Here is an 18,915-nt window from a genome sequence, read left to right as displayed (position 1 = left end):
CCCATCAGACACCAGGGACATTACTATTAACCCACCAGACACCAGGGACATTACTATTAACCCATCAGATACCAGGGACATTACTATTAACCCACCAGACACCGGGGACATTAGTATTAACCCACCAGACACCGGGGACATTACTATTAACCCACCAGACACCGGGGACAATACTATGAACCCACCAGACACCAGGGACAATACTATTAACCCACCAGACACCAGGGACATTACTATTAACCCACCAGACACCATGGACATTACTATTAACCCACCAGACACCAGGGACATTACTATTAACCCACCAGACACCAGGGACATTACTGTTAACCCATCAGACACCAGAGACATTACTATTAACCCACCAGACACCAGGGACATTACTATTAACTCACCAGACACCAGGGACGTTACTATTAACCCACCAGACACCAGTGACGTTACTATTAACCCACCAGACACCAGGGACGTTACTATTAACCCACCAGACACCAGTGACGTTACTATTAACCCACCAGACACCAGGGACATTATTATTAACCCACCAGACACCAGGGACATTAATATTACCCACCAGACACCGGGCACATTACTATTACCCACCAGACACCGGGGACATTACTATTAACCACCAGACACCAGGGACATTACTATTAACCCACCAGACACCAGGGACGTTACTATTAACCCACCAGACACCGGGGACGTTACTAATAACCCACCAGACACCGGGGACATTACTATTAACCCACTAGACACCAGGGACATTACTATTAACCCACCAGACACCGGGGACATTACTATTAACCCACTAGACACCAGGGACATTACTATTAACCCACCAGACACCGGGGACGTTACTATTAACCACCAGACACCAGGGACATTACTATTACCCACCAGACACCAGAGACATTACTATTAACCACCAGACACCAGGGACATTACTATTACCCACCAGACACCAGGGACGTTACTATTAACCACCAGACACCAGGGACAATACTATTAACCCACCAGACACCAGGGACATTACTATTAACCCACCAGACACCAGGGACATTACTATTAATCCACAAGACACCAGGGACAATACTATTAACCCACCAGACACCAGGGACATTACTATTAACCCACCAGACACCAGGGACAATACTATTAACCCACCAGACACCAGGGACATTACTAATAACCCACCAGACACCAGGGACATTACTATTAACCCACCAGACACCAGGGACTTTACTATTAACCCACAAGACACCAGGGACATTACTATAAACCACCAGACACCAGGGACATTACTATTAACCCACCAGACACCAGAGACATTAGTATTAACCCACCAGACACCAGGGACATTACTATTAACTCACCAGACACCAGGGACATCACTATTAACCACCAGACACCAGGGACATTACTATTAACCCACCAGACACCAGAGACATTACTATTAACCCACCAGACACCAGGGACATTACTATTAACTCACCAGACACCGGGGACATTACTATTAACCCACCAGACACCAGGGACATTACTATTAACCCACCAGACACCGGGGACATTACTATTAACCCACCAGACACCAGGGACATTACTATTAACTCACCAGACACCAGGGACATTACTATTAACCCACCAGACACCAGGGATATTACTATTAACCCACCAGACACCGGGGACGTTACTAATAACCCACCAGACACGGGGGACATTACTATTAACCACCAGACACCAGGGACATTACTATTAACCCACCAGACACCAGGGACATTACTATTAACCCACCAGACACCAGGGACATTACTATTAACCCACCAGACACCGGGGACATTACTAATAACCCACCACACACGGGGGACATTACTATTAACCACCAGACACCAGGGACATTACTATTAACCCACCAGGGACATTATTATTAACCCACCAGACACCTGGGACATTACTATTAACCCACCAGACACCAGGGACATTACTATTAACCCACCAGACACCGGGGACGTTACTAATAACCCACCAGACACGGGGGACATTACTATTAACCACCAGACACCAGGGACATTACTACTACCCACCAGACACCAGGGACATTACTATTAACCCACCAGACACCAGGGACATTACTATTAACCCACCAGACACCGGGGACATTACTAATAACCCACCAGACACGGGGGACATTACTACTACCCACCAGACACCAGGGACATTATTATTAGCCCACCAGGGACATTATTATTAACCCACCAGACACCGGGGACATTACTATTAACCCATCAGACACCAGGGACATTACTATTAACCCACCAGACACCAGGGACATTACTATTAACCCACCAGATACCAGGGACATTACTATTAACCCATCAGACACCAGGGACATTACTATTAACCCACCAGACACCGGGGACATTACTATTAACCCACCAGACACCGGGGACAATACTATGAACCCACCAGACACCAGGGACAATACTATTAACCCACCAGACACCAGGGACATTACTATTAACCCACCAGACACCATGGACATTACTATTAACCCACCAGACACCAGGGACATTACTATTAACCCACCAGACACCAGGGACTTTACTATTAACTCACCAGACACCAGGGACGTTACTATTAACCCACCAGACACCAGTGACGTTACTATTAACCCACCAGACACCAGGGACGTTACTATTAACCCACCAGACACCAGGGACATTACTACTACCCACCAGACAACAGGGACATTATTATTAACCCACCAGACACCAGGGACATTATTATTAACCCACCAGACACCAGGGACATTACTATTAACTCACCAGACACCAGGGACATTACTATTACCCACCAGACACCGGGGACATTACTATTACCCACCAGACACCGGGGACATTACTATTAACCACCAGACACCAGGGACATTACTATTAACCCACCAGACACCAGGGACGTTACTATTAACCCACCAGACACCGGGGACGTTACTAATAACCCACCAGACACCGGGGACATTACTATTAACCCACTAGACACCAGGGACATTACTATTAACCCACCAGACACCGGGGACATTACTATTAACCCACTAGACACCAGGGACATTACTATTAACCCACCAGACACCAGGGACATTACTATTAACCCACCAGACACCGGGGACATTACTATTAACCCACCAGACACCGGGGACGTTACTATTAACCACCAGGGACAATACTATTAACCCACCAGACACCAAGGACATTACTATTAACCCACCAGACACCAGGGACATTACTATTAATCCACAAGACACCGAGGACATTACTATTAACCCACCAGACACCAGGGACATTACTATTATCCACCAGACACCAGGGACAATACTATTAACCCACCAGACACCAGGGGCATTAATATTAACCACCAGACACCAGGGACATTACTATTAACCCACCAGACACCATAGACATTACTATTAACCCACCAGACACCAGGGACATTACTATTAACTCACCAGACACCAGGGACATTATTATTAACCCACCAGACACCAGGGACATTACTATTAACCCACCAGACACCAGAGACATTACTATTAACCCACCAGACACCAGGGACATTACTATTAACTCACCAGACACCAGGGACATTACTATTAACCCACCAGACACCAGGGACATTATTATTAACCCACCAGACACCAGGGACATTACTATTAACCCACCAGACACCAGAGACATTACTATTAACCCACCAGACACCAGGGACATTACTATTAACTCACCAGACACCGGGGACATTACTATTAACCACCAGACACCAGGGACATTACTATTAACCCACCAGACACCGGGGACATTAATATTAACTCACTAGACACCAGGGACATTACTATTAACCCACCAGACACCAGAGACATTACTATTACCCACCAGACACCGGGGACATTACTATTAACTCACTAGACACCAGGGACGTTACTATTAACCCACCAGACACCAGGGACGTTACTATTAACCCACCAGACACCAGGGACATTACTACTACCCACCAGACACCAGGGACATTATTATTAACCCACCAGACACCAGGGACATTACTATTAACCCACCAGACACCAGGGACATTACTATTAACCCACCAGACACCAGAGACATTACTATTAACCCACCAGACACCAGGGACATTTACTATTAACTCACCAGACACCAGGGACATTACTATTAACCCACCAGACACCAGGAACATTACTATTAACCCACCAGACACCAGGGACGTTACTATTAACCCACCAGACACCAGGGACATTACTACTACCCACCAGACACCAGGGACATTATTATTAACCCACCAGACACCAGGGACATTACTATTACCCACCAGACACCGGGGACATTACTATTACCCACCAGACACCAGGGACATTACTATTACCCACCAGACACCAGGGACATTACTATTAACCCACCAGACACCAGGGACGTTACTATTAACCCACCAGACACCGGGGACGTTACTAATAACCCACCAGACACCAGGGACATTACTATTACCCACCAGACACCAGAGACATTACTATTAACCACCAGACACCAGGGACATTACTATTACCCACCAGACACCAGGGACATTACTATTACCCACCAGACACCAGAGACATTACTATTAACCACCAGACACCAGGGACATTACTATTACCCACCAGACACCAGGGACATTACTATTAACCCACCAGACACCAGGGACATTACTATTAATCCACAAGACACCAGGGACAATACTATTAACCCACCAGACACCAGGGACATTACTATTAACCCACCAGACACCAGGGACAATACTATTAACCCACCAGACACCAGGGACATTACTAATAACCCACCAGACACCAGGGACATTACTATTAACAGACCAGACACCAGGGACTTTACTATTAACTCACCAGACACCAGGGACATTACTATTAACTCACCAGACACCAGGGACATTACTATAAACCACCAGACACCAGGGACATTACTATTAACCCACCAGACACCAGAGACATTAGTATTAACCCACCAGACACCAGGGACATTACTATTAACTCACCAGACACCAGGGACATTACTATTAACTCACCAGACACCAGGGACATTACTATTAACCACCAGACACCAGGGACATTACTATTAACCCACCAGACACCAGAGACATTACTATTAACCCACCAGACACCAGGGACATTACTATTAACTCACCAGACACCGGGGACATTACTATTAACCCACCAGACACCAGGGACATTACTATTAACCCACCAGACACCGGGGACATTACTATTAACCCACCAGACACCAGGGACATTACTATTAAATCACCAGACACCAGGGACATTACTATTAACCCACCAGACACCAGGGACATTACTATTAACCCACCAGACACCGGGGACGTTACTAATAACCCACCAGACACGGGGGACATTACTATTAACCACCAGACACCAGGGACATTACTACTACCCACCAGACACCAGGGACATTACTATTAACCCACCAGACACCAGGGACATTACTATTAACCCACCAGACACCGGGGACATTACTAATAACCCACCACACACGGGGGACATTACTATTAACCACCAGACACCAGGGACATTACTATTAACCCACCAGGGACATTATTATTAACCCACCAGACACCGGGGACATTACTATTAACCCACCAGGGACATTATTATTAACCCACCAGACACCAGGGACATTACTATTAACCCACCAGACACCGGGGACATTACTATTAACCCACCAGACACCAGGGACATTACTATTAACCCACCAGACACCGGGGACGTTACTAATAACCCACCAGACACGGGGGACATTACTATTAACCACCAGACACCAGGGACATTACTACTACCCACCAGACACCAGGGACATTACTATTAACCCACCAGACACCAGGGACATTACTATTAACCCACCAGACACCGGGGACATTACTAATAACCCACCAGACACGGGGGACATTACTACTACCCACCAGACACCAGGGACATTATTATTAGCCCACCAGGGACATTATTATTAACCCACCAGACACCGGGGACATTACTATTAACCCATCAGACACCGGGGACATTAGTATTAACCCACCAGACACCGGGGACATTACTATTAACCCACCAGACACCGGGGACAATACTATGAACCCACCAGACACCAGGGACAATACTATTAACCCACCAGACACCAGGGACATTACTATTAACCCACCAGACACCATGGACATTACTATTAACCCACCAGACACCAGGGACATTACTATTAACCCACCAGACACCAGGGACATTACTGTTAACCCATCAGACACCAGAGACATTACTATTAACCCACCAGACACCAGGGACATTACTATTAACTCACCAGACACCAGGGACGTTACTATTAACCCACCAGACACCAGTGACGTTACTATTAACCCACCAGACACCGGGGACGTTACTATTAACCCACCAGACACCAGGGACATTACTACTACCCACCAGACACCAGGGACATTATTATTAACCCACCAGACACCAGGGACATTACTATTACCCACCAGACACCGGGGACATTAATATTACCCACCAGACACCGGGGACATTACTATTAACCACCAGACACCAGGGACATTACTATTAACCCACCAGACACCAGGGACGTTACTATTAACCCACCAGACACCGGGGACGTTACTAATAACCCACCAGACACCGGGGACATTACTATTAACCCACTAGACACCAGGGACATTACTATTAACCCACCAGACACCGGGGACATTACTATTAACCCACTAGACACCAGGGACATTACTATTAACCCACCAGACACCGGGGACGTTACTATTAACCACCAGACACCAGGGACATTACTATTACCCACCAGACACCAGAGACATTACTATTAACCACCAGACACCAGGGACATTACTATTACCCACCAGACACCAGGGACGTTACTATTAACCACCAGACACCAGGGACAATACTATTAACCCACCAGACACCAGGGACATTACTATTAACCCACCAGACACCAGGGACATTACTATTAATCCACAAGACACCAGGGACAATACTATTAACCAACCAGACACCAGGGACATTACTATTAACCCACCAGACACCAGGGACAATACTATTTACCCACCAGACACCAGGGACATTACTAATAACCCACCAGACACGGGGGACATTACTACTACCCACCAGACACCAGGGACATTATTATTAGCCCACCAGGGACATTATTATTAACCCACCAGACACCGGGGACATTACTATTAACCCATCAGACACCAGGGACATTACTATTAACCCACCAGACACCAGGGACATTACTATTAACCCACCAGATACCAGGGACATTACTATTAACCCACCAGACACCGGGGACATTAGTATTAACCCACCAGACACCGGGGACATTACTATTAACCCACCAGACACCGGGGACAATACTATGAACCCACCAGACACCAGGGACAATACTATTAACCCACCAGACACCAGGGACATTACTATTAACCCACCAGACACCATGGACATTACTATTAACCCACCAGACACCAGGGACATTACTATTAACCCACCAGACACCAGGGACATTACTGTTAACCCATCAGACACCAGAGACATTACTATTAACCCACCAGACACCAGGGACATTACTATTAACTCACCAGACACCAGGGACGTTACTATTAACCCACCAGACACCAGTGACGTTACTATTAACCCACCAGACACCAGGGACGTTACTATTAACCCACCAGACACCAGTGACGTTACTATTAACCCACCAGACACCAGGGACATTATTATTAACCCACCAGACACCAGGGACATTAATATTACCCACCAGACACCGGGCACATTACTATTACCCACCAGACACCGGGGACATTACTATTAACCACCAGACACCAGGGACATTACTATTAACCCACCAGACACCAGGGACGTTACTATTAACCCACCAGACACCGGGGACGTTACTAATAACCCACCAGACACCGGGGACATTACTATTAACCCACTAGACACCAGGGACATTACTATTAACCCACCAGACACCGGGGACATTACTATTAACCCACTAGACACCAGGGACATTACTATTAACCCACCAGACACCGGGGACGTTACTATTAACCACCAGACACCAGGGACATTACTATTACCCACCAGACACCAGAGACATTACTATTAACCACCAGACACCAGGGACATTACTATTACCCACCAGACACCAGGGACGTTACTATTAACCACCAGACACCAGGGACAATACTATTAACCCACCAGACACCAGGGACATTACTATTAACCCACCAGACACCAGGGACATTACTATTAATCCACAAGACACCAGGGACAATACTATTAACCCACCAGACACCAGGGACATTACTATTAACCCACCAGACACCAGGGACAATACTATTAACCCACCAGACACCAGGGACATTACTAATAACCCACCAGACACCAGGGACATTACTATTAACCCACCAGACACCAGGGACTTTACTATTAACCCACCAGACACCAGGGACATTACTATAAACCACCAGACACCAGGGACATTACTATTAACCCACCAGACACCAGAGACATTAGTATTAACCCACCAGACACCAGGGACATTACTATTAACTCACCAGACACCAGGGACATCACTATTAACCACCAGACACCAGGGACATTACTATTAACCCACCAGACACCAGAGACATTACTATTAACCCACCAGACACCAGGGACATTACTATTAACTCACCAGACACCGGGGACATTACTATTAACCCACCAGACACCAGGGACATTACTATTAACCCACCAGACACCGGGGACATTACTATTAACCCACCAGACACCAGGGACATTACTATTAACTCACCAGACACCAGGGACATTACTATTAACCCACCAGACACCAGGGATATTACTATTAACCCACCAGACACCGGGGACGTTACTAATAACCCACCAGACACGGGGGACATTACTATTAACCACCAGACACCAGGGACATTACTATTAACCCACCAGACACCAGGGACATTACTATTAACCCACCAGACACCAGGGACATTACTATTAACCCACCAGACACCGGGGACATTACTAATAACCCACCACACACGGGGGACATTACTATTAACCACCAGACACCAGGGACATTACTATTAACCCACCAGGGACATTATTATTAACCCACCAGACACCTGGGACATTACTATTAACCCACCAGACACCAGGGACATTACTATTAACCCACCAGACACCGGGGACGTTACTAATAACCCACCAGACACGGGGGACATTACTATTAACCACCAGACACCAGGGACATTACTACTACCCACCAGACACCAGGGACATTACTATTAACCCACCAGACACCAGGGACATTACTATTAACCCACCAGACACCGGGGACATTACTAATAACCCACCAGACACGGGGGACATTACTACTACCCACCAGACACCAGGGACATTATTATTAGCCCACCAGGGACATTATTATTAACCCACCAGACACCGGGGACATTACTATTAACCCATCAGACACCAGGGACATTACTATTAACCCACCAGACACCAGGGACATTACTATTAACCCACCAGATACCAGGGACATTACTATTAACCCATCAGACACCAGGGACATTACTATTAACCCACCAGACACCGGGGACATTACTATTAACCCACCAGACACCGGGGACAATACTATGAACCCACCAGACACCAGGGACAATACTATTAACCCACCAGACACCAGGGACATTACTATTAACCCACCAGACACCATGGACATTACTATTAACCCACCAGACACCAGGGACATTACTATTAACCCACCAGACACCAGGGACTTTACTATTAACTCACCAGACACCAGGGACGTTACTATTAACCCACCAGACACCAGTGACGTTACTATTAACCCACCAGACACCAGGGACGTTACTATTAACCCACCAGACACCAGGGACATTACTACTACCCACCAGACACCAGGGACATTATTATTAACCCACCAGACACCAGGGACATTATTATTAACCCACCAGACACCAGGGACATTACTATTAACTCACCAGACACCAGGGACATTACTATTACCCACCAGACACCGGGGACATTACTATTACCCACCAGACACCGGGGACATTACTATTAACCACCAGACACCAGGGACATTACTATTAACCCACCAGACACCAGGGACATTACTATTAACCCACCAGACACCGGGGACGTTACTAATAACCCACCAGACACCGGGGACATTACTATTAACCCACTAGACACCAGGGACATTACTATTAACCCACCAGACACCGGGGACATTACTATTAACCCACTAGACACCAGGGACATTACTATTAACCCACCAGACACCAGGGACATTACTATTAACCCACCAGACACCGGGGACATTACTATTAACCCACCAGACACCGGGGACGTTACTATTAACCACCAGGGACAATACTATTAACCCACCAGACACCAAGGACATTACTATTAACCCACCAGACACCAGGGACATTACTATTAATCCACAAGACACCGAGGACATTACTATTAACCCACCAGACACCAGGGACATTACTATTATCCACCAGACACCAGGGACAATACTATTAACCCACCAGACACCAGGGGCATTAATATTAACCACCAGACACCAGGGACATTACTATTAACCCACCAGACACCATAGACATTACTATTAACCCACCAGACACCAGGGACATTACTATTAACTCACCAGACACCAGGGACATTATTATTAACCCACCAGACACCAGGGACATTACTATTAACCCACCAGACACCAGAGACATTACTATTAACCCACCAGACACCAGGGACATTACTATTAACTCACCAGACACCAGGGACATTACTATTAACCCACCAGACACCAGGGACATTATTATTAACCCACCAGACACCAGGGACATTACTATTAACCCACCAGACACCAGAGACATTACTATTAACCCACCAGACACCAGGGACATTACTATTAACTCACCAGACACCGGGGACATTACTATTAACCACCAGACACCAGGGACATTACTATTAACCCACCAGACACCAGAGACATTAGTATTAACCCACCAGACACCAGGGACATTACTATTAACTCACCAGACACCAGGGACATTACTATTAACTCACCAGACACCAGGGACATTACTATTAACCCACCAGACACCAGGGACATTACTATTAACCCACCAGACACCAGAGACATTACTATTACCCACCAGACACCAAGGACATTACTATTAACCCACCAGACACCAGGGACATTACTATTAACCCACCAGACACCAGGGACATTACTATTAACCCACCAGACACCAGGGACATTACTATTAACCCACCAGACACCAGGGACATTACTATTAACCCACCAGACACCGGGGACATTACTATTAACCCACCAGACACCGGGGACATTACTAATAACCCACCAGACACCGGGGACTTTACTAGTAACCACCAGACACCAGGGACATTACTATTAACTCACCAGACACCAGGGACATTACTATTAACCCACCAGACACCAGGGACATTACTATTAACCCACCAGACACCAGAGACATTACTATTACCCACCAGACACCAAGGACATTACTATTAACCCACCAGACACCAGGGACATTACTATTAACCCACCAGACACCAGGGACATTACTATTAACCCACCAGACACCGGGGACATTACTATTAACCCACCAGACACCGGGGACATTACTAATAACCCACCAGACACCGGGGACATTACTATTAACCCACCAGACACCAGGGACATTACTATTAACCCACCAGACACCAGGGACATTACTATTAACCCACCAGACACCAGGGACATTACTATTAACCAGCAGACACCAGGGACATTACTATTAACCCACCAGACACCAGAGACATTACTATTAACCCACCAGACACCGGGGACATTACTATTAACCCACCAGACACCGGGGACGTTACTATTAACCCACCAGACACCAGGGACATTACTATTAACCACCAGACACCAGGGACATTACTATTAACCCACCAGACACCAGGGACATTACTATTAACCCACCAGACACCGGGGACATTACTATTAACCCACCAGACACCGGGGACGTTACTATTAACCCACCAGACACCAGAGACATTACTATTAACCCACCAGACACCGGGGACATTACTATTAACTCACCAGACACCGGGGACGTTACTATTAACCCACCAGACACCAGGGACATTACTATTAACCCACCAGACACCAGGGACATCACTATTACCCACCAGACACCAGGGACATTACTACTACCCACCAGACACCAGGGACATTACTATTAACCCACCAGACACCGGGGACATTACTATTAACCCACCAGACACCGGGGACATTACTATTAACTCACCAGACACCGGGGACGTTACTATTAACCCACCAGGCACCGGGGACGTTACTATTAACTCACCAGACACCAGGGACATTACTATTAACCCACCAGACACCAGGGACATTACTATTAACCCACCAGACACCGGGGACATTACTATTAACCCACCAGACACCAGGGACAATACTATTAACCCACCAGACACCGGGGACATTACTATTAACCCACCAGACACCGGGGACATTACTATTAACCCACCAGACACCAGGGACATTACTATTAACCCACCAGGCACCGGGGACATTACTATTAACCCACCAGACACCGGGGACATTACTGTTAACTCACCAGACACCGGGGACGTTACTATTAACCCACCAGGCACCGGGGACGTTACTATTAACCCACCAGACACCAGGGACATTACTATTAACCCACCAGGCACCGGGGACATTACTATTAACCCACCAGACACCAGGGACATTACTATTAACCCACCAGACACCGGGGACATTACTATTAACCACCAGACACCAGGGACATTACTATTAACCCACCAGACACCAGGGACGTTACTATTAACCCACCAGACACCGGGGACATTACTATTAACCCACCAGACACCGGGGACATTACTATTAACTCACCAGACACCAGGGACAATACTATTCACCCACCAGACACCAGGGACATTACTATTAACCCACCAGACACCGGGGACATTACTATTAACCCACTAGACACCGGGGACATTACTATTAACCCACCAGACACCAGGGACATTACTATTAACCCACCAGACACCAGGGACATTACTATTAACCCACCAGACACCAGGGACATTACTATTAACCCACCAGACACCAGGGACAATACTATTAACCCACCAGACACCGGGGACATTACTATTAACCCACCAGACACCGGGGACATTACTATTAACCCACCAGACACCAGGGACAATACTATTAACCCACCAGACACCAGGGACATTACTATTAACCCACCAGACACCGGGGACATTACTATTAACCCACCAGACACCGGGGACATCACTATTAACCTACTAGACAACAGAGGATGTATTTATTTGATAGGGATATTATTATTAACTCACTAGACCCCAAAGATGACATTGTTAACCCACCAGCCACCAGGAATACTGTTATTAATCCACAAAAAAAGGGATAAGATTATTCATCCACCAGATGTAGAGATTATTATTATTATTATTATTATTATTTCACTAGATACCAGAGATAATATTATTAACCCACTGACCACCAGTGATATTATTATTAACTCACTAGACACTAGGGATATTATTATTACTGGAATCTAAATATTAACCAAGTAGATTCAAGAGATTTTATTAAACTGCTGGACACCAGGGATAATATTAACCCACTAGATGCCAGTGTTATTATTAACTCATTAGACAGAAGAGCTAATATTATGAACCCATTAGACATCAGGGATATGATGTCCTGTGGGTTCATAATATTAACTCTTCTGTCTAATGACACCAGGTAACTTAAAGAGTAACTAAACATGTTTTTTATTTATCGATCGGCCTTTGGAAGTTTATTAATCTTTGTAATATTTTTCATTGTCGATTTTCCTTCCGTCTTTCTGAAACACCGTGCTGCTGGTTCATGCTCTTTTAGAAGTTGCTTTGAACTGCTGCTCTAGCAAAAAAATCCAAACTCAAACACTAATTACTAACACATCCACTGTGTGAACATGGTGGAGGGGAGCAGAGAAGCTCACACTCGGAGAGTATTTGTTGTTTCAGGACGGTTTCTTGCTAGAGCAGCAGTTCAATGCAACTTCTTAAAGAGCCTGAACTACCAATCTGGTGTTTTTGAGAGAGAAGGAAGCAAAATAAGGTAATGGAGCATATTACAAAAAATGCATAACTTTACAAAGGCTGATAAACACCAACAAAAGCTGCTAGACAGAAATCTTATCAACTCAACCAACTGGCAGTGATAGTATTCATTGATCCAGACAGCAGGAATCATATTTATTAACCCATTAGATGAGACTTGGATATAAACAGCAGAGAAGCACTGATCATAGAGAGTCTAGTCCCCAGACCAGCTGGGCATATATATCATTATTACATAACGCACCAGTGTAATTAATCCTCAGCAGCTGGGAGATCCGACTCCACATCGCCCAGAAGCAGCTGTAGCTTCAGGAATAATTAATACAACATCATAGAAGAAATACAATGTAAAGAAATTGCTTCCAACACATACAAAGTGTTTCCAAACTAGCAGCAAAATAAATCTGCGCCGTGTGTGAAAACTGCAGCATTGAAGCCATAATTGTGGGGAAGGGTCCAGTCTGATACAAATTATTAATCACCCCGGCGTCGGACTAAAATATGGATTTCTGAATTGCCGGTGCCAGAAGTGCTGTGATTAATTTGTGGATCTCTGAGCACAATGGGAGTTTTCACCCCTAAAATAAAACAAATCCTAATAAATAAAAGTTTCGATGAAAAGTTCTACAACTCTCTTAACAGACTTTGGCCCAATTCATTGCCTATTTCTGTCTAGTTTTTGGAGACTGTTTTGTGCCTTATTTTTTTTTTATTTTGCGCCTTTTTTTAATATATATCTTATACGAGTTCTTCGGGGTTTTTTTTTATTCTTGTCATTCTCAGGGGTGGGGGGTGGGAAAAGGTTGGAATTTGCAGATGTTTTTGATCAATTCATCAATTGCAACTTTTTTGAAAGGTTGCAACATTGTGACTCAAATGCTTCTCCCCGGAGAGATTTTATGAACTCCCAGATTTTACATCCAAATTTCGTGATATTTAGCAAAACGTGCGACTTTTTTTTTTTTTTTTTGTGCAAAAGACTCGCAAAAAGCAGTTAAAGACAAAATTAAAGAGCATTTTATATTAGGCACAAAATTCTTCTACCCAGGAGCATTTGACTCCAAAAAACGCCAAAAAAAAAGAAAGGATTTTAACAATACTGCAAACAATGAATCGTCCCTTTGTTATCTCAATTCTTCACCAATTTCTTCTATCGTGTATGAGAACGTTCTTGTTTCCCAGTCAAACCCAGTAATCCTGTACAAAGCCTGATACAATGTATCTGTCTAGAGTCTAAGCATCAAACAGTTTAATAAATGGATTATTACATCACCTAGCCTGTAATAACAGTGAGATGACTCTGCTCATTCTGTCCCAGTCTATACAGCGAAGCTCTGCGGGCTAAACACAAAAGCAGCAGATCTACCAATGTAGACGAATAATGACTAGAGCAATTACAGTACGCGGATATTTCCTGTTCCCTGCAGCTCGTTTGTCAGCTTTGCCGTATAGACTGGGACAGAGTGAGCAGAGTCATCTCACTGTTATTACTGGCTATGTGATGTAATAATAATCGATCTATTAAACTGTTTGATGCTTAGACAACACAGACAATACTTTGCATGCAGTTCCCAGCCGCTCCCTAGTTTCTGGGGGAGGCGCTGTTCTACATAAATTTCCTGGACAGTGTAGTAAGCTATGACTTTTTCATATCCATGAAAATCTCCAACACAGGGTTCAAGTCGGACCACCAAGTGGTCAGGAGAGGACAGAGCACGGAGGAGCGGTGCCGGTCCGGCAGGTGAGCATACGTCTTTTATTTCTACACCACCCTGAGCATATTCTTTAAATATCCTGAAATAGAAACTTTCATGGTTCTTACCTGAAACCGCGTGCGTTCGGCGGCGTACACCTGGTAGTGGAGCATGGCTTGTAAGACTTTCTTATGGCCATCCGGTACTAGGCAGACCGCCCCCAGTATCTCCAGGACGGCGATCTTGGTTTTGATGTTCTCAGTCCTTAAACTCTGGGAGATTATGTTGATGCTTTCGGGATGCGCCAAAACGTGAGCCCGTCCCTGGGAGTTGTTCATCAGAGCCTTGATACATCCTATAACGGATGTGTGTATGCGGCTCTCCGCCGTGTCGTAATCCATGCTCTTCAGGAAATTCAGGAGGCACGTCAGACCCTCCAACTCTATGAACCTGGTCACAAACCTGGAGAAGACGACATGACCGAGAGGTCTTCATACAAAGTATCACTCACATAACCTGCGGCTGCCAGGGTGTAATACTTATCATACAGATTTTTATTATATTATCGCCTTATATTTTTTTTACAATTATTCTATGACATTATTCTATATTAATACTGTATACAGTACAGACCAAAAGTTTGGACACACCTTCTCATTTAAACATTTTTCTGTATTTTCATTACTATGATAATTGTACATTCACACTGAAGGCATCAAAACTATGAATTACCACATGTGGAATTATATACTTAACAAAAAAGTGTGAAACAACTGAAAATATGTCTTATATTCTAGGTTCTTCAAAGTAGCCACCTTTTGCTTTGATGACTGCTTTGCACACTCTTGGCATTCTCTTGATGAGCTTCAAGAGATAGTCACCGGAAATGGTCTTCACTTCGCAGGTGTGCCCTGTCAGGTTTAATAAGTGGGATTTCTTGCCTTATAAATGGGGTTGGGACCATCAGTCGTGTTGTGCAGAAGTCTGGTGGATACACAGCTGATAGTCCTACTGAATAGACTGTTAGAATTTGTATTATGGCAAGAAAAAAAGCAGCTAAGTAAAGAAAAACGAGTGGCCATCATTACTTTAAGAAATGAAGGTCAGTCAGTCCGAAAAACTGGGAAAACTTTGAAAGTGTCCCCAAGTGCAGTTACAAAAACCATCAAGCGCTACAAAGAAACTGGCTCACATGAGGACCGCCCCAGGAAAGGAAGACCAAGAGTCACCTCTGCTTCTGAGGACAAGTTTATCCGAGTCACCAGCCTCAGAAACCGCAGGTTAACAGCAGCTCAGATTAGAGACCAGGTCAATGCCACACAGAGTTCTAGCAGCAGACACATCTCTACAACAACTGTTAAGAGGAGACTTTGTGCCGCAGGCCTTCATTGTAAAATAGCTGCTAGGAAACCACTGTTAAGGACAGGCAACAAGCAGAAGAGACTTGTTTGGGCTAAAGAACACAAGGAATGGACATTAGACCAGTGGAAATCTGTGCTTTGGTCTGATGAGTCCAAATTTGAGATCTTTGGTTCCAACCACCGTGTCTTTGTGCGACACAGAAAAGGTGAACGGATGGACTCTACATGCCTGGTTCCCACCGTGAAGCATGGAGGAGGAGGTGTGATGGTGTGGGGGGGGGCTTTGCTGGTGACACTGTTGGGGATTTATTCAAAACTGAAGGCATACTGAACCAGCATGGCTACCACAGCATCTTGCAGCGGCATGCTATTCTATCCGGTTTACGTTTAGTTGGACCATCATTTATTTTTCAACAGGACAATGACCCCAAACACACCTCCAGGCTGTGTAAGGGCTATTTGACCAAGAAGGAGAGTGATGGGGAGCTACGCCAGATGACCTGGCCTCCACAGTCACCAGACCTGAACCCAATCGAGATGGTTTGGGGTGAGCTGGACCGCAGAGTGAAGGCAAAAGGGCCAACAAGTGCTAAGCATCTCTGGGAACTCCTTCAAGATTGTTGGAAGACCATTTCCGGTGACGACCTCTTGAAGCTCATCAAGAGAATGCCAAGAGTGTGCAAAGCAGTCATCAAAGCAAAAGGTGGCTACTGTGAAGAACCTAGAATATAAGACATATTTTCAGTTGTTTCACACTTTTTTGTTAAGTATATAATTCCACATGTGTTAATTCATAGTTTTGATGCCTTCAGTGTGAATGTACAATTTTCATAGTCATGAAAATACAGAAAAATCTTTAAATGAGAAGGTGTGTCCAAACTTTTGGTCTGTACTGTACATGGTCTGTGGTGTCATCACTGGATTCTTCATTGGAAGTCATCCAGAAGTTATCTCCAGTTTGACCGTCAAGACTTCGACCTTCATAAAAACTTTACTATATTCCGCTGGAGGTAACCAAGAATTTCATTTTGGATCGTTCCCAATTATAAAGAGCATTTCTGATAATAAACAGAACTGGGTCAAGAACTGTGGAGGCCACAAACCAAACATTCCCTCATTTTTGTCCACTCCTTTAGGTTTGGATGGAGGTTAAAATAGAAAAAAAAAAGCTCAAATAAAGCAGAATATACAGACGCAATAATATGTTAAAAAGATGATGAAGTATCACAAGAGCATAAGTAATCCATAAAAATAATCATATAGTGCCCAACTCATATAACAATGTAGTGCCCAATTATGACCACCACATAGTGCTCTGATATCATAATACCACCATACGGAGCATAATTAATACTGGAAAACCGTATTCAAGAGCACTAACAAAAACTTTCCTACTGAAATAATACCAACACATAGTACCTGATTATACCCTACCTAGGGTGTGGATAATACCACTACACAGTGCCCAAATAATATCACTTTATGTCCAGGTTATTCCATCCTG

The 18,915-nt window shown here is 45.0% G+C and overlaps 1 protein-coding gene across 8 annotated transcripts in view; it reads right to left on the bottom strand.

Annotated features, from left to right (window-relative positions):
* Positions 1 to 18,915, bottom strand: part of DAAM2 (dishevelled associated activator of morphogenesis 2) — a 683,500-nt gene that overhangs the window by 402,374 nt on the left and 262,211 nt on the right. For all 8 annotated transcript variants that reach the window (XM_073671724.1, XM_073671725.1, XM_073671726.1 and 5 more), the window contains exon 6: positions 16,179 to 16,512. In XM_073671724.1, coding sequence (XP_073527825.1) covers positions 16,179 to 16,512 — 334 coding nt within the window. The remainder of the gene's footprint in view (positions 1 to 16,178; positions 16,513 to 18,915) is intronic.

Source organism: Phyllobates terribilis, unplaced genomic scaffold (assembly GCF_046119375.1).
Source record: "Phyllobates terribilis strain yellow unplaced genomic scaffold, ASM4611937v1 Scaffold_3__8_contigs__length_932513732, whole genome shotgun sequence".
Lineage (NCBI taxonomy): Eukaryota > Metazoa > Chordata > Amphibia > Anura > Dendrobatidae > Phyllobates > Phyllobates terribilis.
The sequence above is the reverse complement of the archived record's forward strand: the minus strand, read 5'-3'. Positions and strand labels throughout refer to the sequence as shown.